The 25,862-nt window shown below is 43.4% G+C and overlaps 1 protein-coding gene across 1 annotated transcript in view; it reads right to left on the reverse strand.

The window, feature by feature from the left end:
• LOC138643369 (collagen alpha-1(XXI) chain-like) overlaps positions 1 to 25,862 on the reverse strand; it is a 130,792-nt gene that overhangs the window by 15,901 nt on the left and 89,029 nt on the right. The window contains exons 16-25 of the mRNA XM_069732290.1: positions 24,064 to 24,117; positions 23,164 to 23,208; positions 21,896 to 21,949; positions 20,054 to 20,107; positions 19,915 to 19,968; positions 15,750 to 15,821; positions 14,592 to 14,627; positions 12,115 to 12,159; positions 11,987 to 12,019; positions 923 to 1,069 (exon numbers count right to left, since the gene is read on the reverse strand). Of these exons, the coding sequence (XP_069588391.1) occupies positions 923 to 1,069; positions 11,987 to 12,019; positions 12,115 to 12,159; positions 14,592 to 14,627; positions 15,750 to 15,821; positions 19,915 to 19,968; positions 20,054 to 20,107; positions 21,896 to 21,949; positions 23,164 to 23,208; positions 24,064 to 24,117 (594 nt within the window). The remainder of the gene's footprint in view (positions 1 to 922; positions 1,070 to 11,986; positions 12,020 to 12,114; positions 12,160 to 14,591; positions 14,628 to 15,749; positions 15,822 to 19,914; positions 19,969 to 20,053; positions 20,108 to 21,895; positions 21,950 to 23,163; positions 23,209 to 24,063; positions 24,118 to 25,862) is intronic.

Below are 25,862 nucleotides of genomic sequence, written 5' to 3' on the forward strand. Positions count from 1 at the left end.
CATTTATGCCGGTATTTTGACATTTAGCCAGTACCATATGCACCTATAGCACTTTATCTATGCGTAAAATCAGGCTATTATGCCTGAATCTGTTGCTTAGCTTACTAACTATGCCTATTTGCGTACTGGCTAATTAATTTAATTTCTTTTTGCATTCTGTCTATACTGGCTTAATTTTTTACATTTGTGCGGTTGTTGCGCCGATGCGGCTTTATCTTTATCCTTTTTAATATCTCTTTGCACCGGTTTCCTTTAGCTGTTGCCATTTTTTCTACCTGATTACCAACATTTGTCTGTTATTTATGTATAATAAAATGTAATATTCATTTGCATAAGACCCCTTTCTTTATGAATTTTGTGTTATATGTTTTCCTTTAGCATTTATTGGTTATCATGCTGGGATTATTGACCCAGAGATCCTAATTTTAGTAGGTTTGGAAGAATCATTTTTAACCCTTCTTTTAGCAATTTTAAATTTAGAATAAATACTTAGCTTTTTAGGGTAAGTTCACGCAGGACGTTTTTGCTGCTTTTTTTTCTGCAGCAAAACCTGATCTTGGCAGGAAAGAAGCTGCGTCAAAAACGCAGGTTTAGGTGCGTTTTTGGTGCTTTTTTTTTTCTTTTTGTCCATGCTAATGTCCTTGGATCTTCAGCAGCAAAAACGCAGCAAATAATGATACCTGCGTTTTTTTCATCACCCATTCAAGTCAATGGGTGAAAAAACGCAGCAAAAAAGTGACATGCTCTATGTCCAAAAAACGCAGCAAAGCACAAAATACTGATCACGCAAAAAGCCAAAGTGTGTATGAGATTTCTGAAATCTCATAGGCTTTGCTGGTATTGTAAAAAGCAGCTGAAAATTAACATAAAAAAAGCAGCAAAAAACGCCTTGTGTGAACGTACCCTAATTGGCTTTACTTACCGGTTTTCCTGGAATACCAGGTAATCCAGATCGTCCTTGAGGACCCATTTCACCCGGAAAACCACGAAGCCCTGGTAATCCTTGTATTCCTGCTTCACCTTTCTTGCCTTCTGGTCCGTTGTCACCATATTCACCAGTTTCACCTTTCTGAAATTCACAATACCAATATCTTAGTGTATTAAAGGGGTTATGCGGTCAAAACCGATAAGTCTGCAGTGACTCTGAGTGTGACTGCAGACTCGTGGATCCCCCAGCGCACACACTGTGAACTGCGGAGATTCGCCGGTTTCAGATCCGGGGAAGGAAGGGTATGCATGAGTTATACATACCCCCGGCCAGTAGGAGCGACCTTGCTCCATACACTTGTAAACACCCTTGTACAGAGAGCGAGACCGCACCCACTGGCCGGGGGTATGTATAACTCATCCATACACTCCGGTCCCGGGTCGGAAACCATTGAATCCCCATAGGTAGGGCACAGTTCGTTCGATGGAGGGATCCACAACTCTGCAGTCAGAGAGTGACGGCAGACTTATCGGTTTTGACCGGACAACCCACTTTAGGCATTGGAGACATCACACTTGTGAAACACATTTTGTATATGCATTGAAAATGCGCCTGGCACATACACCTCATGTATCCATAGGAACTTATTTGCTTGGAGTATGTCAAAGCCCCTGATCAGAGCAGTATCATAGATGCACAGAAGATATGATATTAATTAATCTATTATGTAAAAATTGTAATCAATTTGAACACAAGAACAATTTCCTAAATTTTGACAAGACTAAGTTTCATAGAACATTTTTAACCCATAACATGAAAGTAAGATTAATAATATACCTTTTATTACAAAATCTTTGTTTTACTCAAATGAGTTGACGCAAAAATGAATACACACCACATCAAAACTACTCCAGCTAATATTTGGTATGACCGCTATGATTTTTAAGGACAGTAACATGGTGGTGGCAATGTCCTAATATGAGGGAGCGTGAGTGCTGTCGGTATTAGGGAGTTACTGTACATTTCATATTATGAGTTAAACAATGTTCTATGAAACTCAGCTTGTCAAAATGTTGGAAATTGTTCCTGTATTATATAAGATATTAATTAAAATGTATATTTTCTAAGGGAGTGTACTCATTCATGCTGGGCACTGTGTGTATATATTATATATACACACATATATACAAATGTTCTTTAAAATGTACCTAAAACCAGCTACCACTAAATAATAACTGTGTTGCTTTTTCTGTCTGCGTCCAGTAGGGGGCGATATGTTCATATAAAACTACTGTATCTTTCTGTTCTATTCATGTTGAGAGTATCTATGCTGGATAGCATTAGCTAATGACAAGACAAAATGGCACTAAGATGGGGTGACAACAGGTTCTTTCAGTTGGAAAATATTCTATGAATTGTTTTGATGGGGAACAAAACACTCTTCAGCTTTTCTTCAAAATTGAAAGAAATCCATATAACTTTTTTTTAAATTTATTGCTAGATGTAACCACTGACAGGAAGCAGAAAATATAAAATTATTATTCTGATGTAAAAAAAAATAGTGTGTATAAACCAATGGACTTCCAAGTATGGGTGCATATTCGTTACTAGTTTTGAAAGAAACGCATTTGCAAATTAATGTTGCAGCAAATTGGTAATAATATACTCATGGTACAGGGACAGGCATCAAAGTCTAGATAATAATTAAAGAGGTTGTCTGACCCCGAAATCCAATTTTTTGTTGCAAGCTAATCTGTGCTGTATAGTGATATACAACACCTCTGTACATTTTGTTTTTTGTTTCTATCTTTCGTTCCTCCTGAATTTCACTTAATTCCCTGCACCCACTTTGTTTACCTGCACCTCTACCAAACTTGACAGCTCCCTGTGCTGTTTTATGTATTCTTCCAGCCAGCGCTGGCACCGCCCCGGCCTCATGTCCAGCTCCACCCTCTGCACACTCATTGACTGTCAGTGATCTGCCCCTGTGCTATCATCACTCCAGTATTGGAAACAGCGTCGGACTGGAGCATCTTGGGCCCACCAGAGAAAATCATTCTTGGGGCCCACTATGTAGCTACATAGAAATAGATACAAGACCACCAATTGTGTGGTAAAATGCACTAATATCAGGGTATAATATAAGGTAGTACATGTCTTAAATATGTAGCAGGGGTTGGGGTAACCCCCTCATAGAATATAATGTAGCCCCCTCATAGAATATAATGCAGCCCTCCTCATGGAATATAATGCAGCCCCCCCTCATGGAATATAATGCAGCCCTCCTCATGGAATATAATGCGGCCCCCCTCATAGAATATAATGCAGCCCCCCTCATGGAATATAATTCTGCCCTCCTCATGGAATATAATACAGCCCCCCTCATGGAATATAATGCAGCCCTCCTCATGCAATATATTGCAGCCCCCCTCATGGAATATATTGAAGTCCCCCTCATGGAATATAATGCAGCCGCCCTCATGGAATATAATGTAGCCCCCCCCACAGAATATAATGCAGTCCTTCATATAATATAGTGCAGTCCCCTCATAGGGTATAATGCAGCACCCCACACAATATAATGCAGCCTCCCTCATACAGTATAATGCAGCCCCCCAGTAGAATATAATGTAGCACCCTCATAGGGTATAATGCAACCCCCTCATAAGGTATAATGTAGCCCCCCATAGAATATACTGTAGTCCCCTCATAAGTCATAATGTAGCCCCCTCATATAGTATGATGTAGTCCCCCAGAATATAATGTAGTCCCCTGAGAGAATATTGCAGCCCCCCACAGAATATAATGTAGCCCCCTCAAAATATAATGCAGCTCCCCTCATAGCGTATAATGCAGCCCCCTCTACCTCCATCATTGTCCACATCACCACTTCCATCATTGCCTTCTCACCCACAACCCCTATCATTGCCCATTCCACAACCTCCATCATTGCCTCCTCACTCACCACCATTTTCCTTTCCACCACTACCATCATTGTGCTTTCCACCACCCCCATCATTGCTTTCTCCCCCACCACCCCATCATTGCCCATTCCACCACCTCCATTATTGCCTCCCCCAACACCACCATCATTGTCCTTTCCACCACAACCATCATTGCCTTCTCCCGTACCACCCCATCATTGCCCATTCCATCACCTCCATCATTGCCTCCTCCCCATCACCCCATCATCCTTTCCACCACCAACAACATTGTATTCCCATCACTGCTCTCTCCATAACCCACATCATTGCCAATCTCCAATGCACACACAGCACCACACACACACAGCACCGCACCACATACACTCAAGCAGGCAGACAAACAGAGACACAGCAACGCTCACCTATCCGCACGTTCCCCGCAGCCGCAGCACATCCAGGAAGCAGCATCTTCGGCGCCAGCAGCTTTCTCTCTGAAACAGCCGCACTGAATGATGACATCAGACAGAAAGCGCCAGGTAACAACACACGAGAAAACAACGAACAATAGGCCAGATATATTGAAAAAGGTATAACAAATCTTTATTTAAATATATACAATAAAACAGGTGAAACAGTGAGTGTCCCTACAGGACATGTATGTCAATAGAGTCAGCATAAACGGGACATGGGAGGTCTGGTGTTAATACCTACCAAATTATTCATATATAATAGCTCAATATGTTCTATTTTAGTGCTAACAAATTATAGTCCCCATTCATATAAATGATGAGCAAAGCAAAACCACTGTATTTGATAATTATCCATAAAGGATAGTATAGAACACAAAGAAGATTGTTCCCAGTATTCATGTATTATAGGGTATCGCCATTGTATTCTTACCAGATGAATGGAATGCAAACGCCCAAATCCTAATGAGGGGACACACCAGAGCCTTCCACGTTGTCCCGACGCGCGTTTCGGCACAGCCTTCGTCAGGGGGCATGTCTGGATCAAAAGTGCTTGGTTTAAAAAGGTACCCGGAACCAATAAGGAGAAACCCGGAAGTGCTAATCGTTGCCGTAGTGATAGAGCGTACACCACACCATGAGAAAAGTAATAAACTGTTAATCCATCTAAATAGGATTGAAATATCTCTACATACAATGCGCATCATAGCGCCGATAGTATAGCGCAATGATCACGTAACTATTCCTCTTTATTAGGGACACATCCTTCGCCCACAGCGCCGCATCATAAAGGGGCGGAGTTAATCCGAATCACATGACATAGTGTCACTCTGAAAAAATGATAAAGTGGTAATACTTATATATAATTGAAATATAACCCCATATGATGCGCATCGTAGCGCCGATAGTATAGTGCAATGGTCACGTTAAAATTCCTATTTGTTAGAGATAACTCCTTCGCTCGCAGCGCCGCACCGTAGAAAGCGCCAGGTAGTGGACAGGAAGCAGGACAGCATCGGATCCCTGCAGCGCTGCTTCGCAGCTAAGCTGCAGGGATTAGCCGCCCTGCAGGGGCCCACGTCCGTGGCCCCAATGCAGCTGCTGCGGATTTACATGTGGGCAGTGTTAGCCACAGCCTGCGGCTAACACTGCCCACTATGTGAAATGAATACTCACTCCTCTCCACGTCCATGGGGGCATGGGGAAGAGTGAATATTCATTTCTCTTTAGCAGCGGGGACAGGCTCCTGTCTCCAGCTGCTGCTCAGCTGACATCGGGCGGGCCCCCCTGACTCATGGGCCCTATAGCTGCTGGGTGTTCCCCTCTTAGCGGCACACCACTGGCTGGGGGCCCCTGGAGCAGTGGGGCCCTAGGCAGCTGCTGGCCAGTATGACAGCAGGTGTCAGTTCCTGGGCCCTTCGGAGGATTCTCCGGTGGGCCAGTCCGACCCTGATTGTAAATAACAGAGCAGTGTCCTTATCTGTGGAAAGCAGCACAATTGCTACACTCCACAGCACATCCACAGTGGTGACAGAATATCACATGTCTCTGCACCACCCCTGTCATAGGAATACTGTGCAAGAGTGTAAGTATATATGTATGTATATATCTACATATATACCTCACAATACACCTCAGCTGCTGCAGAACCTCACAATACATCTTAGGCCTCCTTCACATGTAAGCATCAAAGTATGGTGCAGTCCATTTTACCATCTGTGTGTACATGTGTGCCATCTGTGTGACACATACCAGAATGAAATTACTGATTTTTATGTGTTAAAAAGAACCTGTCACCAGAAAAAAACGCTGGAGATATGTCCAACTACTATCTTCAAGATCTGTCCAAAAATAAAAGCCCTAGACAGGTTTTCTTTTATTTTGCATGGTAACCACAGCCATGGATGTGATTACAATGCACTCCAGCGGATTAGTATGCTTCTAAGCATATTCTGGTGGATTACTCAATGGTCCTCGCATATGGTTCCCCTTATTGTCTCATACCGCATAAAATAGCCAAGACTCCCCAATGAAAATTAATTGGTGCGAGAAAAAAATCACAGGGCACACAGACCATGCGTGTGCTGTCCTTTTTTTTCGCACACATCTCATAGGAAACCTGACATTTCATCAGCCAAGTACAGTAAACTCACAGTGTAAAACATCAAAATAGATAGATAGAAAGATGTTAGTGAGAAATATATAATTTGTGCAGTGGGTGTGTGGTTTACAGTACATGTATTTAGCTAATATAAAATTAAATGCAAAAAACGGCATAGGGTCCCACTTATTTTTAATAACCAACTGAGGGAAAGCAGACAGCTGGGGGCTAGTGTTGTTATTCTGGGAAGGGGTAATAAACATGGAGCTTCCCAGGCTATTAATATCACCTCACAGCTGTCTACATAGCCTTTACTAGATATTAAAAAGGAGGGACCCAAAAAGAATGACATGGGTCCAACCTATTTTTAACAACTAGCAAAGGCTAAGCTAACAGCTGCAGGCAGATACTAATGGTCTGGAAAGCGGCGATTGATATTGGCCTCCTCCCAGACTAATATCTCCATCCCTCAGCTGCTCCAGATATGGCACATCCATTAGATGTACCAATTCTGGTGCTTAGGCTCGGCTTTTCCTGATTACCCTAGTGCATTGGATATCGAGGTAATGGTCTTGAGGTTGATGTCAGCTGTGTAATGTCCGCTGACATCATGCCATGGAATTATTAATGGAGAGGCGTTTATAAGACACCTCCATTACTAACCCCATAATTAAAAGAAATAAACACACACACAGAGAAAAGTCCTTGAATTTAAAAAAGCACTTCCCAACCCTCTTTGACCCATTTAAAGGGAACCTGTCACCCCGTTTTTTCAGTAGGAGATAAAAATACCGTTAAATAGGGCCTGAGCTGTGCTTTACAATAGGGTATTTTTTGTCCCCTGATTCCCTACCTATGCTGCCGAAATACCTTACAAAAGTGGCCTTTTTCGCCTGTCAATCAGGCTGGTCAGGTCAGATGGGCGTGGTCACAGTGCTGTTTCTCCCCCACATCTTGCTTATGTTCCCGTTGGTGGCGTAGTGCTTCTTGCATGCGCAAGTGCCTAATGCACTGCGCAGCTGTAGAAAAAGAGCGCGCTCGCCGCTATTCAGCGGTTTCTCGGTGGGCGCGGCCATCTTCCTGAGGCCGCGCATGCGCAGATGGAGTCTTCTGCTTCCCGGGGCTTCAGGAAAATGGCCGCGGGATGCCGCGTGTGCGCAGATGGACATCGCGGCGGCCATTTTCCTGAAGCCGAGATTCGAACAGCTCAGGCCCTATTTAACGGTATTTTTATCTCCTACTGAAAAAACGGGGTGACAGGTTCCCTTTAATACCATTAAAAAATAAAACAATCCAAAGGGGTCCACCGTAAATTCATAACAAGGAGGTCCCACGATGAGAGCCTGGACTCTGCTACAACCGGAGGCTGTGGTGAGCAGTGACATCAGTAATGTGACTGCAGTTCATCGTGAGAAACGGCAGTAATTTCTAATGCTGTGAGCTAGAGGGACTAAGTGAAAAAGTAAAACAAATATACAAAAAAAAGTCCCTGGGACAGGGACAGTCACTCCGTCTTGTTGGAGCGACTGGATGGCCTGGGAAAAAGCCCGAGCGCGCAGCCACTTCGGGAGGGCGGGAAGCAAAACACCGGGTTGGAGGGGGAAAGGAAAAATCGATTTTGTAATTGGAGGACACCAGATCCCTGACCCACTTGTCATGAAGGACTGCGAGCCAGGCATGACGAAACAAGAGAAGGTGTCCGCCTACTTTGCTGGTGTCGTCCGGATGAGATTGCAAGTCATTTAGAAGAAGATGGTTGGGGTCTGGATCCCCTGGACCTAGACTGCGTGGAGCGTCCCCTCCAGAAATGGTTGGGCCTGTATGAAGCCTGAGGGCTTTTGTCTCTGCCAGCGTGGCGCCCCGAACCAGGGGAACTGGCTGAGGAATGCCATGCGCAAGTTCCACGAAAGGGCCGAAAACTAGCCTGCGGCTGTCGTCGGAACGGTTGCCTGAATCTCTGCTGGGGAAGGGAAGTACTTTTTCCCCCCGTAGCGTCTGAAATCAGTTTGTCCAGCTTTTCACCAAATAGACGGCCACTGAGATATGGCAGAGACGTAAGGGACTATTTAGACACGGAGTCCGCTCACCAGTTCCTCAGGCATAGCGCTCTCCTAATCGCCACAGCATTTGAAGCCGTAAGTGCAGAGCAGTTCGAGGCGTCCAGGGAAGCGTTTACTAAGTAATCGCCAGCCAAGGAAATTTGATTTGCTAGCACTGCTATGTCAGAAGGAAGGTCACTGTTCTGTAAGGCCTTGGGCAGAGAGTCTGCCCAACAAGTCACGGCTTTGGCTACCCAGCTAGCAGTGAAGGAGGGAAAGAGTGCCGAGCCTGAAGCCTCAAAAGCTGAACGGGCGAGACTGTCAACTTGGCAATCTGTGGGATCTTTGATAGAAGATCCATCCTGCACGGATAGGATAATTTTAGAGGACAAACGTGAGACAGGAGGATCCAAAGGAAGGGATTCTGCCCATTGTTTGCGGAGATCAGGAGAAAAAAGATATTTGGACTCCAGAGATTTCTGGCCCTGAAAGCGTTTGTCTGGACGCTCCCTATGTTGCTGGACTATGTCCTGGAACTCCGGGTGATTGGCAAACACCCTGTGAGTACGTTTGGTCCTTTTGAAGGACACCGAATTATCCGTACTAGAGGTCGCCGTTTCCTCATCAACCTGAAGGGACTGGTTGACGGCCTCAATGAGACTATCTATAGTGCTCTGATAACCTGGCAACTCCAGATCTAGAGGCCCATCAGACACAGGATCAGAGTTCTGGTCGGAAGAGGTGCCTGGGAAGCGAGAGTGGGAAGTGGAGCTAACGGACGCCGAGGCACCAGAGAGCTTTCTGAATAGGCGGATTAGTGTTCCTGCTCCTGGTTGGATCCTGGAGGGACTCAATAGCTTTAGTCAAAGAAGCCATAGATTGTGAAAGTGACAAAGCCCACTCAGGGGGACTGGTCACCGCAGGCTCATTTGTGGCATGGGGCTCATGAGCGCATTTAGGGTCGCAAGCATTACAGAGCGGAGCAGTATGCCCACTTGGTAACGCAGCCTGACAGGAGGTGCAAGAAGTGAATAACACTGTATGTGTTTTTGCAGACTTTTTGGGTTTAGGCAAAGAAATGTTGTCAGTTAACCTCTGTGCAGGGCTGTGAGGCACCTGTGCAGCTAGAAGGCAGAGCACTGTGCAGGAGTATGAGAGCCTATGTCAGCGTGCAGCGCACCTACCCAGGTCCTGTGTCCTGCAGCGCTGTGACCGAGAAGGTGCAGCCGGCGTCCAAGGTTTCCTCACATCAAAGATTGCCGCCGAGAGTTTGTGGGGCGCTTTTTGCAGTGTGCAAGAAGCGCTGAATTGGTGGGCGGGCCCTCGCGCGTGACGCGCGCTGTGGGCAGAACACGGCCTAGCTGAGGCTGAAGCCAGGGACTAAATTAACGGTTCCCAGCCGCAAAATGCAGCGGAGCCCACGGTGCACTCCGGAGCACCCCCACCCATGCCAGACTCACCGCTGATGTTCCTCTTCAGGCGTGGTATGAGGGGGGGTGCAGTCAACCTCGATCCGCCGCCCTCTTGATGAGGAGGTGAAGAGGGACTGGGAAGCTCCTTGCAGCACCGCTGTTCTTCAGTGGTGGTGCAGAGGGAGGGTGGCCGGACTGTACACATGGAAAGTGCCTCTGTGTATCCTAAGGGTTCGCTCTCCTAGGATTTCACAGGGCTAGTTCTCGGCCGAACATCCCACGTCACAGGAAAGGGTACGGAGAGTAAACTCGCCATCCTCGCCTGTTGATGTTTCGGTGGAGATCGGCCCCCTTAAAAGGGTCCGTCGCCCCCTTCATCCTCTTGCGCAAAGTTAAAAATAAAAATAAGAACGTCTGGAAAAAAACAGACGCAGTATGCCTCCTATGGACACTAAGCAAGAACTGGCATTATCTGAAGCCAGTGGGCGGTGTATACTGCAGAGGAGGAGCTAACCCTTTTTGTATTTACTTAGTGTCAGCCTCCTAGTGGCAGCAGCATACACCCACGGTCCTGTGTCCCCCAATGTGGCGATGGAGAAATGAGAAATTGCTGATAAACTTTTAACCCTTCTAACTTCCTAATAAATAAATATCTTTCAAAAAAGATGCTGATGTAATGTAGACATGTGGTAAATGTTATTTATTAACTATTTTGTGTGATATAACTATCTAGTTTAAGGGCATAGAAACTCAAAGTTTGAAAATTGCAAAATTTTCTAATTTCAACATTTTTATAAATAAATACAAATCATATAGATCAAAATTTAGCACTGACATAAAGTACAACTTAAAAGTTAAAGCACTAGAAGGCCAGTGAGTATATTAAACTAGGATTTCTTTATATCATTTGTTTGGTTCTTATCCCACGCCCTTCAAGTGCTGCTTTGATCTTTTGAAATGAATTGTGTTTTGATATATATTATTTAATTAATTAATTCTTTTCTGTGCCTTTGGCTATACTCATGTTGATTATCCCCTTATATTTTTCCTGCTTGGTTAGTGATACTCTGATTTGGAATAAGACTTTTTAAAAGATTTAATACATTTGATTTTACGGTTTAATATACTCTCTGACCTTCTTGTGCTTTAATTCTGCTAAGTGAGGTTTTGTGTTAATTTGACTTTTTTGAGTTTAAACCTGTTTAATATCTGTTTGGCACCTTTCGGGATAATCTTACTTAATAAAGTACAACATGTCCCGAAAAAACTGTCTCAGAATCACTGGGACACATTGAAGCGTTTCAGACTTATTAAAGAGACACTGGCCAGAATGGAAAAAAATAGCCTGGCCAGGAAGGTGAAAACAGGCTGGGGAGTAAAGGGATTAATCACAGCATATTGCTCATTTATGTCCCATATTAATGCTTTGAAATATTCCTTCCATTTTATCAGAACTAGGATTGCTTTCCAAAATCTGAGATTCACAGTCCGAGTACAGACCCTAATGTCCCGGCAGTCTGTGGCTCTGGTCACCCTAAGGCTACTTTCACACTAGCGTCGTTTGTGATAAGTCGCAATGCGCAGTTTCGGGGAAAAAACGCATCCTGCAAAGTTGTCTGCAGGATGCGTTTTTTTCCCCATTGACTAACATTAGCGACGCATTGCCACACGTCGCAACCGTCATGCGACGGTTGTGTCGTGTTGTGGCGGACCATCAGAACCAAAAAACGTTGCTTGCAACGTTTTTTGGAGCGTCGTGTCCGCCCCCACCTCCCCGCAACTCACAATGGGGCAGCGGATGCGTTGGAAAAATGCATCCGCTGCCCCCGTTGTGCGGCACTTCCACAGTATGCGTCGGTACGTCGGCCCAACGCACTGCGACGTGCCGATTACAACGCTAGTGTGAAAGTAGCCTAACTTGGGTATATGTGAGGCTGTTAAGTTTGGGTCAGGAGAACTGTGGTCGGTTCAGACATCATGGTCTGTTCTCAGGTCACGTGAAAATTAGATGTTCAAAGCCAGCCTTAGATTGATGTTAAAATACATTATGCTTCTTAATTTAGGGATGAAAGAGTAATGAAACTTATAGGTGCTTTTGGAAATTTCTTACAGTACCTCTCCTTTTGGTCCTTTACCTCCTTCCAGACCCTAAATTTTGGAAGCAAATTGAAAAACAATGAGAATCATTAAAAGTATTTTTATATGTTCTACATATAGAAGCAATGAACAAGCTTTGTGGTTACCCGTATTCCAGGAAGTCCAGGTTGACCAGCTTCTCCCTTCTCCCCCTGCAGCAAATGGATAATAGTTGTAATTAAATACTCAATCAGATATAAAATGTCAGGGTGTAAATTGTTCTAAACCTTAATCGTTTATAAATGTGTAGCAGTCCAACATAATAGTTTTCCAATATTATTGGTATAATAGTATTATTAAATAACAATAAGGAAGAAATGGCTGTAGCAAAATTTAAAGGAACTCTTTCAGTAGTTTTGACACCCTCAAAATGCATCACCTCCCAGGGTAACAGGTTAAAACATCTTCATTTTGTCAAATTGATTGCTAGCATAAAAGAGAAAATGAAAATTTAGTGACCCATGTGCTACATGCTATTTTGAGTGTCCGCTGGGCAAAGTGATCTGGGCTTTCACGATTCTAGCTCAGAGGCATGCTGAGCTGTCAGTATTTTGATTGACAGCTCAGCCATCCAATCTGAGACTGGGAGGTGCTGAGCTTCCTTTAGGTGTTCCCTGTTCTAAGTGGTGATTACCCAGGTACTTAGCTAAGCTGTCCATCCCAGATCTCTGCCAGACATAGCATTTGCTCGGTGATTTGCCTTGTATTTCTGTGCTTTGTTTGTTGATCTATTGAGGCCTGACCTTGGACCTTGCTCTAACCATCATTTGCCTAGCCCCTTTTGTGATCTGCTATCTTCTTTGTCATGCCTCTTTAGTTTACTATGTGCTCTCTTACTTAGAATCTGACCCCTGAATGTTTGACTACCCTGCCTTATGGATTCTCTGTGAGTAGCGACTAGCGTCACAATACCCTGCCTCACGGCTTGTCCGTGAGAAGTGATGAGTGTCACACGGGGTCTTAAATATAAACCCTTCCCCAACCCCATTCCTTCTCTTGATTGACAGTCTCCAGAGTCATGTGATGTTTTACCTGAATCTAGCATATAGTGACAATCACAAGCTAGCATACAGTGGCAATAAGATATGACATTGTAGGACAGCTAGGAATTCTGGAGCATTTACAGCTAAGAGTTCGGCATACAGATGCTGAACTCTCAGCAACTCCCAGTTACTTTCCAGCCCTGTAATTCTGAATTCAAACCCCACCAAGGACAACATCTGCAAGGAGTTTGTATGTTCTCCCCGTGTTTGCGTGGGTTTCCTCCAGGTTCTCCGGTTTCCTTGCACCCTCCAAATACATATTGATAGGGACTTTAGATTGTGACAGTGATAGTGATGATAATATCTGTTAATTGCTGTCAGAGCAATATAAGCAACCATAATAAAAATAGATTTATATGCACTATGCACCCATGGGACGTCTATCTCTCGGGTATTTGTGCCACATGAGAAAAGGTGAAGACAAGAGAAGCCACTGTCTTGGCTATCTCAATAGCTCCCATGGATTTCTATGGAAAGGCTATCACTTCTATGTTGCTGTTATAGATTGGTCCAGTGAGTGTCGCAGATAGGATGGGATCTGCAAATAATTTTTTTCTGGACAATTTGTCACAAAATCACTGACAGCCAGCATTCTTTAAGGACACATTGGAAAAACATAATGAATCATTACAATTATAGAAAAAACATGTCTACAGCCTAAAATACTGATATAAATACATTACCAGCATTTACTCTGACCTGTAGAATGCTGATAAATACAAGCATAAGAACCAGCACAAGCTTCTTATACTGGAAAAAGATTATGGGCTCCTCACATTTCTTCTATTGACATTGAAAAAAGACCCCTATTTTTATAGACTAGCCAGTAGTGATGAGCGAGTGTACTCGTTGCTCGGGTGACCTCCGATTATTTGTTAGTGTTCGGAGATTTAGTTTTCATCGCTGCAGGTGAATGATTTACATCTGCTAGCCAGCCTGAGTACATGTGGGGGTTGCCTGGTTGCTAGGGAATCCCCACATGTACTCAGGCTGGCTAGTAGTTGTAAATCATTTAGCTGCGGCGATGAAAACTAAATCTCCAAGCACTAAAAAATACTCGGAGGACACCCGAGCGTGCTTGAGAAAACCCGAGCAACGAGTACACTCGCTCATCACTACTAGCCAGCAATTTTTGGAAAGTTTTTGCTGCAACTGATTAATCCATTTAAATATTACCAGTAAGTATTAAGGTATTATCTAACCTAAGGAAAAAAAAAATTGCAGCAGATGTGATAATATAACAAAATAATGACCACTCCCCACATACCTCTACTGGAGCCATAAAGCCAGTAATAGGGCATGTATTTGCCGTGGACACTGATTAGCTGCAGTGGTCACATGCCGACTGCTTTAAACAAAGATCAGGAGGATCTGAAGCTGCTCAGGGGAAAAAAGGTTTCAGTAATATTTAATTTGGTATTTCACATTTGCAGCTACTTTAAACATACCTAGGGCTAAATAAGCAATATCTTCCCTTTCATGTGTGAAATGGCAATAAGTACCGTACTGTAATTTAGTGTAGTGTGTTAGAAATACGTTACCTGATCCCCTTTCACTCCATCATCTCCACTCTCACCCTGTAAGACAGTTTATTCAAGCTTTATTTTTTGATACCTAAATTTTTTTCGTAAGCTGATTGTAAAAGGATACAAAAAAATCACATTTTTACATTATTTATTAATATGATTTTTCTTAATCTATTTATTTCAACATCATGATTACATCTATAGCCTTATAATTAATATAGCCATATCATCTACACCATAAAATTAGGTAATAATGTGCTTTATGTATGTTGAACAGATCCTGGGGTACAATATGTGATAACATCTTGTTAGGGTAGGGGGCTGAGCTTAACTGATGTAGTACACCTTGCCTGGTCACTGCTTGTAAACAGAGGTGGAACTTGAAGCTCTTGGGACTCAAAATGTAACAGGTCTCCAGCTCCCTTGCACCATCTATAATACTGGTGTTCTCTTGTGCGGCAAAATGGTCTTTGGACTCCATGAAACTCAAGGCCCCAAATGTAACTTCTCGCTTGACACCCTACAAGTTACGCCTCAGCTTGTCTCTGGTAATTTGCATTCTAGAAAGTGTAGCATTCACGTATTCTGCCATAATATAGGAAACGTTTCCAATTTATCTGTGCTCAGCCAATATACAACAAAATGCAAACTTTTTATTAGCAACTGTTAAAAATATAGATGAAGCTTTAAAGTGAACCTGTCATGTAATTCATGCTTCCCAAACCGCGGGCAGCATGAATCAGATCCGGGCCACATGACTGCAGCCAGGTGTATACTTCTCAGAAAGGCTCTGGTGTTTTAGAGAGAAAATACCTTGAAGATTCGGCTGGGGACCATTGCCAGAGATGAGAATAGTCCGATACCGATCCTCAGTGGGCTCCTCCCAACTCTACCGAATGTGACTGCCAAGTCTCTCGCCATGGGAATGCTGTAAAAAGCGGGTCGGGGTTGGGTGTGGGTGAGGGGTGCAGAACTGTCTCGCCTCTGGCTATGATCCCTGGCCAGATCTTTAAAGTGAACTTTCTCTGAAAAACCGTAGCATTTCACAGAACCATATACCAGAAGTCTCTGATTCATGCGGGCCGTGGTCTGATGACAGGTTCCATGTAAGTTACAGTAAAAACATATAAATGTAAATTCCCATACTATGTACCCAACTATATCACAACTTACTTTACATCCTTTTGGCCCTGGATTTCCCACTGAACCTTCTAATCCAGGCAAGCCTGGGTCTCCTCTTTGACCCTGGAAAGATAAATTATGGTTGCTTTTACAGGGTATTCCTATAAAATCCTTATGGAAATCAAACCATGCAAAGAAAAGCAGTTTTTATATTGCTCATAAGGTCAGCTATGGGTTTCTCATATATTATTTTGTTTAAGGTCATTAATTACATTTATAAGTTTGCTAATTTCTTGATTTTTGAAGCCTTCAAAAAATTGAACTAAAAAATATTTCCATGACATAATATCAAATAATTTGCAGGCATTTAAGTGGCTGTGCATGTCTTTTTTCACTCCCCTCTTCCTGTGTCATGTACTTCTGGCTGTCACAAGATTCACCATTATTTAAATTAGTACACATGTGTAGTAAGCTGCGTTCCTGCACTTAATACGCATTTGACTAGGAAGATAATGCGGTTTTACAGCATCTAATAAAAGTGTATAGGTAATGTACCCTGAGCGTCTCTACTACATAAATTGACATGCTGCAGTCTGGAAAGACGTGTCACATGTCCGTCTCTGCGGGTCCGCAGGCATTGGTGCACACATAGTGGGCATGGGATTTCTTGAAATCCCATCCACTGTGCTGTAACAGCTGGATGCTGCGGGTTGGACACTGCAGATGTGAGCAGCGTCCAACCCACAGCGTTTACTGACCGTGGGAACATACCCCCAAACAGGAAATCACTTTTTTTCCTTCCCAGAAGCCAACTTTCAATTAGCTTTATATCAAGAAACAAAAAAAACGCATGCAATGCAAAAAATGCTTAAAAAACGCATGGGGGAAAAACACATGTAAAAACGCATCAAAAACGCAGGTGACCTGCCAATGACCTCAGATGCAGATTTGGTGCGGATTTCACCTGTGTCAAATCCTGAGCAAATACTGAGCCATTCCTGATCTTGTGCACATACCTTAATTATGGTAGTAGAAAACTTCAAATGGTGATTGCAGAAGAACCACAAAGTGGATTGCTCCCCCAAAAATATCAATAGAATCTGTATCACAGCGCCAGGGCCGCCATCAGGGCCTTACAGCCGTGACTGGCGTATGGGGCCCGGTGAGCAGAGGGGGCCCGCATCGGGCCCCGTCTCATCTGCTCACCGGGCCCCCCCTGCAGGCGCTGCGGCACACTATTGATGTGCGGGCCCGCGCCCGCACGTCAATAGTTAACAGCCGCCAGCCAGTCTGAGGCTGGCAGCTGAATAGGGCCACACTGTGCACTCGACGGCGTCGCCGGCGTCTGACGTCATTGTCAGCCGCCGGGCCCGGCGAGTGCGTCTGTGTGGAGCCTGGAGGGATCTTCGCCCGGCGCAGGAGCACGGCCAGGTAAGAACTCGTGTTTTTTTTTTCTTTGAGAGCGGCGATCTAGGTGGGCCCGGGGGGGGGGGGGGAGGGCAGAATGATAGACACATAGGGGCAGAATGCTGGACAGTGGGGCAGAATGCTGGACACACAGTGGGGCAGAATGCTGGACACACAGTGGGGCAAAATGCTGGACACACAGTGGGGCAGAATGCTGGGCACACACTAGGGCAGAATGCTGGACACACAGGGGGCAGACTGCTGGACACACAGAGGGGCAGAATGCTGGGCACACAGTGGGGCAGAATGCTGGACACACACTGGGGCCGAATGCTGGACACACTGGGGCAGAATGCTGGACACAGTGGGGCAGAATGCTGGACACACAGTGGGGCAGAATGCTGGGCACACAGTGGGGCAGAATGCTGGACACACAGTGGGGCAGAATGCTGGGCACACAGTGGGGCAGAATGCTGGACACACAGTGGGGCAGAATGCTGGACACACAGAGGGGCAGAATGCTGGACACACAGAGGGGCAGAATGCTGGACACACAGTGGGGCAGAATGCTGGACACACAGAGGGGCAGAATGCTGGACACACAGTGGGGCAGAATGCTGGGCACACAGAGGGGCAGAATGCTGGACACACAGAGGGGCAGAATGCTGGACACACAGTGGGGCAGAATGCTGGACACACAGTGGGGCAGAATGATGGACACACAGTGGGGCAGAATGCTGGACACACAGTGGGGCAGAATGCTGGACACACAGTGGGGCAGAATGCTGGACACAAAGTGGGGCAGAATGCTGGACACACAATGGGGCAGAATGCTGGACACACAATGGGGCAGAATGCTGGACACACAGTGGGGCAGAATGCTGGACACACAGTGGGGCACAATGCTGGACACACAGTGGGGAAGAATGCTGGACACACACTGGGGCAGAATGCTGGACACACACTGGGGCAGAATGCTGGACACACACTGGGGCAGAATGCTGGACACAGTGACAGGGGCAGAATGCTGGACACAGTGACAGGGGCAGAATGCTGGACACAGTGACAGGGGCAGAATGCTGGACACAGTGACAGGGGCAAAATGCTGGACACAGTGACAGGGGCAGTATGCTGGACACAGGGGCAGACTGTGAGACCCGGGGGCAGAATGCTAGACATTGGGGCAGAATGCTGGACACAGTGGGGCAGAATGCTGGACACAGTGACAGGGGCAGAATGCTGGACACAGTGGGGCAGAATGCTGGACACAGTGCCAGGGGCAGAATGCTGGACACAGTGACAGGGGCAGAATGCTGGACACAGTGACAGGGGCAGAATGCTGGACACAGTGACAGGGGCAGAATGCTGGACACAGTGACAGGGGCAGAATGCTGGACACAGGGGCAGAATGCTGGACATTGGGGCAGAATGCTGGACATTGGGGCAGAATGCTGGACATTGGGGCAGAATGCGAGACACGGGGCAGAATGGAGATACGGGGCATGATTGGAGACACGGGGCAGGATGAAAGACATGGGGGCATGACTGGAGACAGATGGGGGAGGATTGGAGACATAGGGGGCAGAATAGAGACATGGGGCAGAATTGGAGACAGATCATGCAGGATCATGGGGCAGGATGGATATGATGGAAACAGATGGGGCCGGATGGAGAGATCACATGGGGCGATCATATGGGGCAGGATGGGGAGATCATATGGGGCAGAATGGATACTCATGAGGGCAGGATGGGAGAACATATGGCTGACGCCAGGAATGAGACACACGGTGGCCAGGATGGGGAATATTATTACCATAGGGGCTAATTTAGGGATATTATTACTGCAGTGATGTATTTATTTTATTTTTTGAGTATACTGTTTTAAATGAGGGGGCGGTCCTGTTGCTGTATAGAGTGATACTATGTTGCCTCTTTTTCTTCATGTGGTGTAATGTAGAAGTTGTGAAAAATTAAGTAATATATTCTACAAGCGGAGCTCGAGATAACTGTGTTATTTCCTGCAGAGACGAGCCCTGGCTGGATGAAATGATGGCGGTCTGTGCTGGATGAAAGATGAAGGACTTCACCTAGAGACATCACTGGTGAGTCAGTGTGTTACCTATACACTGACACTATACACTGTATACTATATACAGAGCTCCTGTGTATAATTTCACTAGTGATCACTATATTATCTGTACACAGACACTGCATACTAAGTACAAATCTTCTGTGTATAATGGCACTTATGGTGATAGTATGGTGCTTTTTTTTAAATTACTGATCAGAATTGTAGTATTCAGTCACTATGTGGTGGTAATATGTGGTCTGGACATGGTGTTGCGGTATTTGTTCCTTGTATGTGATATTATTCGATCACTGTGGTGGTAATATGTCATCTGGTCATGGTGTAGCGGTATTTGTTCCTTGTATGTGATATTATTGATCATTTTAAAAATTGAAAAATAAATAAAAATATACCTAAATTGTATTGCATATTTTAACAAATATTTAATAGGTTACAGTAGAGTAGGGCCCGGCCAAAAGTGTCTACCGTGTTATGGTGGCGACTTAAAAAATCTTTTGGCCAAAACAAAAGCTGCCAGCTATGTATGTGATCTGGTGATGGGAACTGTTAATGTGTGATAGGTGAGAAGTGGAGTTTTTCCAAGAGAGAGCGGTGGGACTGTGGACAGTTTGAGGGGTGGAGCGTGGAGGCGGGGCTGGGGTGGAGCCTGGGCGGAGTCTCAAGGGGGCCCAAAAATTTTGCCAGTATGGGGCCCTCAGGCAGCTCTAATTGGTCACTTACTTTTATTCCAGGAGGTCCTTGTGGCCCCGGAGGCCCATTTTCACCTTGTACACCCTATCATACATAAAAGCAAAAATTTAAAAAATAAAGAATATAGAAGCAATAGTGGTTACATAAAATCAAATATGAAGTTTTGTACTTTAGCCCCTTGGGATCCTTCTGCTCCTGGAAGTCCACGTGGCCCATTTTCACCCTAAAATGAATAAAGTCAGTTTTAAGAAAATAAAAATGAATAACTGCCAAATAAACATGATGGGATGACTGGTTGGTAAAGGTGGTGACCTTCATAGAAATGAAAGAAGGGTGGATATGCGCTTGATTTATTCCATTCTTTAAATTATAAAATAACAGAAGCTCTAATTAAGTAAAAACAGCTATGACTGAAGTAATATGCATAAAAGCTCTCTTTAAAACCAGTTCCAAGGGTTGTTTCTGCAGCCATAATAGGACGGTTTTGTCAAACCCTTGATACCACAGCCAGATTTGGCTTCCATGATGCAAAGCTTTTTTAATTTTTATCCCACATCTTTAGATTAAGTTCCTGCGATAAGTTTTGGGTGAGTTTTTGACACTGCATATTTCAACTGCACAAAAAGGCACATTGTCATACAGTTCCAGCAAAGTGTATGGGATTTCTAGAGATTTCCTGCCCTCTGTACTGTATTTTTACACTGAAACTGACTAGCGGTGCAGTTTTGGAATCGGCAACATGTCAATTTCCATTTTGGTTATGATGACTTTTATGTGTGGATTTTCCCTGTAGAATTGCATTAAATGGTGAAAAGTAAAAATCACATAAGCATTTTTACTGTGTTTCTGTCGTGGAATGTTGTGGAATTAAAAATGCACATAATCCGTACATAACGGTATCAGTAAAGTTTTGTCAAAGGCAAAATCCAAGCTCTTTGTGCCGAGATCTCCATCTGCACATGCGCCGCCCCCAGCAGCCATTTTCCCGGAGTCCACCGCATAGAAAACCATGTAGCTGCAGGGGCTCTGGGCTTTCAAAAAAATGTCGGCAGAGCCCCCACAGCACCGAACACCCACAGTGTTGCGCCGCACATCCGAACACCCCCTCATCCCAGCCTGCAGCCTGCAGCAACACTCCACTCTTACCTCCTCCAGCAGCGACACTGGGACCCCACTTCACCACGGCCACCACCCCCAGTAAGCAGTAAGATGCATGGATTATAAGAAGCACTACCATTTTATTAAAAAAAAGTTTTTTTTTCCTATTTTTCTCAAAATTTGTGGTGTGTCTTTTAATCCACAAAATACGGTAGTTCTCGAATTATGGCGACGCAAAAACTAGTTTTGCAATAAAAAGTGTCTTTTAGTGTGTGACAGCAGCCAAACATAAAAACCCAATATAAATCTGGTATCACTGTAATCGCACCGACCCAAAGAATAAAGTTGTCTAATCACTTACCATATACCGCACAAGGAACGGCGTAAAAAATCAATAAAACCAATTATTCACTTGCTGTTGATTTTTTCATTCTGCCTCCCAAAGATCGCACTAAGGCTCAGCTTATATTTATCCTGTGCTCTGTGCTGAGCGCATAGATACGTGATTCAGATAGAACTCCTGGTGGAAGATTCCCTATAATGGGGCAGATAGAGGCACTGTGGACTCATCTGACCTGTGATCCGATGATGTCTGTCTTTTTAGTCATGCACAACAGCATCGTCCACCACAGTTTTGTGCACTTATGAAAAGAAGAGCAACGCTGAGCAGAGGCCAGACGGAGTCCAGAGTAACTCTGCTGCTTCATTATAGTCAGTCTGAATGAGCCCTAACATCTTGGATGCCATGGGTGGAATCTATATGGACGGTATCAGAGTTACGTAATAATATAACAAGTATATAGTCCTTCCACTATCCTATTCCCAGGTGTGTTCATAGTTCACATTAATTGTGCATCAAAAGTTGATACAAAGTTCTAAATGATAGAAATTTATTTCAGTTTATAACAATTACTTTAAGGCCCGGAGGTCCTGAGGCACCTTTGGGTCCCGGCATTCCCCTTTCTCCCTGTAAAAATAAATTATGGGATTAGGTAAGTAATGTTCATAATTGAAATGAACCTTTGGTATTGTCATAATATAGTAAAATGTATCATCCTTATTATTTATTACCTCTGTAGAAATAAAATACATCAAAAGCGTAAATGACCCCAGAATGGTTCTTTCTTAAAATCTCATAACGTAAGGGTGGAATAGTAACTTTTTTGGTAAGAAAACTGTTGTTTTTCCACTGGTATCAATGAAACCTGCATAATTCACAAGCAGCAATTAATTGATTTTCCTTTTTGGACAACTGCTATTAAAATAGCGAGTTTCCCAGTTCTAAGTTAATTGTGAGAAGTCTTACTAATAATCACCCCCTGGCTAAATGTGCATTACGCTACATCCCTATTGACATACATTAGGTAGCAAAAACTGACCCCACTATTAACCTGGTGACAGGTTCTCTTCTCAGTGTTATTCCCATTTTAAGCATTTAAAAATCTCATATCTCTTACACTATATTATGTTTAGTATCTACAGATGAGCAAATCTTTTGAAATTCAAATTTGATAACTATGTTAAACTTACAGCAAATTAATCCACTGCGAATTGCAAGTAAGGAAAAGCCTCCAATTACCCTAAAAATATTTGTGGAATACTCTGTGGTCTCCTAGGACTCCATTGGACAATTTTGATAATGGTAACTATTTTTCACTGCTGTCCTATCACACAGTATTAATAGTTATTCAGTGTTAAAGCTTTATCTTCTTATCTCTACTGCTAAACTGTGAGCTATGAAGTTCTGTAACTATTTAGATTTACTACAAAGCAGCAGCTGCATTCCCTGTCCCTGCTTTTATACTGGCTATAATAGTGCCTCCTGATTGGCTGCATTTGTGATAGCTGCAGCTGTTCCTGAGGTCATGTGAGCTTTCTGTGGCCAATGAAATATTCTGCAATATGTAAAATAGTGGTGGGCATTTGTGGAGTATTTTTCACGCCAATCGAATCACAAATGTTTTGAATTTTGCAGGGTCTGGCAAATTTCCTAAAATTCAACATGCATTCAATGAATATCAAACCAATTTGCTCACGTCTACTAGTTGCTGAATAATTTGTATATCTGCTATACAACACATTTGTCTGAAGGTTTTTTAGGGACAGGAGAATTAGTTGAATAATTAACGCTGCAGCAGGCACAAAGCAAGTTAGTAGACTATACTGATGATGTAAAATTACCATTAATCCTATTGGACCAGGAAGACCAGGAGTGCCACGAAAACCCTAGAAAATACACATTTATAATGTTACTGAAAAGATCTCACAATTTAATGAGAGTTAATTTGCAGCCACGTTCACACATTGAGTATTTGGTGAGTTTTTTACCTAAGTGTTTGTAAGCCAAAACCAAGAGTGAGTGGAAAATGGAGACGATGCCAGTGTTTTTATGATACTTTTCCTCTATTTGTTCCAATCCTGATTTATCCTTACAAATATTCATGTGAAATACTGACCAAACACTGAATGTGGCCTTAGGCTGGGGCTACACAGCGACATGTGTTGTGTGATACTGAGATCATAGTGTCGCATTGTAACATTGCCGCAAGTAATAATAAATAATAATAATCTTTATTTTTATATAGCGCTAACATATTCCGCAGCGCTTTACAGTTTGCACACATTATCAAATGATTTCTCATGGTGTTGCAATGTGACCTGCAACCTACTGTAATTGTGACAAATGTTATCAGATGTGTTGGATCTTCTGCTACTTGCCGTAAGTCACATATGCCGTAGACTTCAATGCAAGTTGCATGCAACTCATTTGTAATTTGACAATGTTTTGTGTATTTTTTTTTTACAAATTACAGCTCTAAAATAGTTACACAACAGGAAATCACAGACAAGTTTCACAAGTGTTTTTGGTCACGTGAATTGCTGTTGTGTGACATGTCTCACCATATAGTCCCCGCTACTGAGTTTAGAGTTAATGAAAAATAATAAAAGTATAAAATAATAGTATTGGTAGCATGATGCAGACTAGGGTAAGATGCAGACTAGGGTAAGATGCAGACTAGGGTAAGTGCATTGTCATTTATGGTCATACATAATTTAATAGCGCATACAGTATTTTCTTACCGGTAATCCTGGACGACCATCTGCTCCAGGCTGACCTGGCAGACCTTTATCTCCCTGCAAATAATTACATGAAGAGTTACCAAACTAAAATCCCCAGTGCATTTGGGGTCACAAAGGTCATTGACGGGCACTGAAAAATGCACTTTTTAGTTTCAACAGAGGCAACCAAATTCTCCTACCACTCCACACCCAATTGTAACCAATCTGTCAATTACACTTGAAGTGTTACTGAAGTACCAGAAAAATATTAAGATTTGAGACTCCTCTGTGTCTTAATATTTTTCTATCTACTGGCAAACATGGTACAAAGATATATATTTTTCCTATAATCAAAATTAAATATCAGACACATACAGTAAATGACTAGTGCTGGGTGAGTAAAGTGACTAAAGTGGAAAAGGGGACATTTTTCTGTAATGGAATATGTTACTAATGATCTTTAAAAAAAACTATAAAGGCTTGTACCAAGCTAAATCTTAGCTTCATGTCATACAATGAATATAAAAAGTCTACACACCCCTGTTAACCTTCGTCCGGCTGAGTAGGTACAATTGTAACTATTCCGTTTTAAAATTGCAATAACTTTTTTTCAAAAAGCTGTAGAGGGCTGAAATTTCATGACATCTCTGCAGTTTTGGTCCAGAATATATTGGCCAAATTTCAATAAAATATCTCCACCCCCTTCCGAGATAAGGGGTCGAGATATTATTGCATCCATAACAAGCTGCATAGGTACAAATGTACCCTCATATATTTTGAATGAAGATAACGCAAGGAAAAAATAATATTTTTTTAATGATAATGCTATTTCATTATTATAAACAAGTAAAAAAACTGTTCATTTACATTATAAAAGAAAATATAAGAAACTTTTTTTATTGATTTTCTTCGCAAGTAATGCATGTTGTCTTTGCTACCAAGTGTTCATCGCAAATGGGTTTCACACAAACCACACAAGACTTTCTAGTCTTACGTTGTTTTCGCCTCAGGTCTCGGCAGACATAGCAACTACCAACAACAGGGGAGGGTCCACGACTACCATGAGGTATTTGAGGCAAGTTGCTGCTTGCGATGCTACCAGAATGCATCGTCCAAGCACCATTTCTACTGCACCTCGAAGAAAATGGTTTCTCATCATCATTCGGTTTGTATTACGATCTTCAATTGCAGGCATACACAGGTGATTTGCAAGATCTTTCAGGAACTTTCTTCGTTGATCCTTTGTCCTGAAGCTTGGATTGTGATCTCTGTAGATGATGTAGGATGCTAACCCAGTGACGTCAATCATATTGTAGAAAAATGCCAGAGGCCAACGTAATGTTCGTCATTTCACAGTGTACTCTCCCAACATTTTATCCATAACATCAACTCCGCCTTTTGTTTTGTTGTAGGATTTTATTATCTCTGGCTTGGCTGCTAGTGTTTCTTCAACTTCTCCCGTCATGTGTATAGATGATAGAAGCACGACTGATTTGTTCTTCTTTGGTACATATGAACAGACTGTTGCATCATGATTGTAGGCAAAATTTGTCGAGTTTACAGGCCTTTCTTTGGCAGGCTGCATGTTGCTAGGTAGGAACCTTTTGTTTTTTCTCACTGTACCAACTGGTGTCATGTTCCAGGAGTTCAATACCTTAGCTAGTTCCATGGTTGTAAAGAAGTTATCGGTGGTGACATTTCTTCCAGAGCCTTTATACGAGCTCACTAGGTCCAATACTGTTCGTTCACCAATGTTTACTTGTCGAGGACCATCAGTTGGTTTCCCAGTGTAGAGCTGACCTTGTAATGGGTAGGCGTTT

This window comes from Ranitomeya imitator, chromosome 6, assembly GCF_032444005.1.
Source record: "Ranitomeya imitator isolate aRanImi1 chromosome 6, aRanImi1.pri, whole genome shotgun sequence".
In the NCBI taxonomy this organism is placed as follows: domain Eukaryota; kingdom Metazoa; phylum Chordata; class Amphibia; order Anura; family Dendrobatidae; genus Ranitomeya; species Ranitomeya imitator.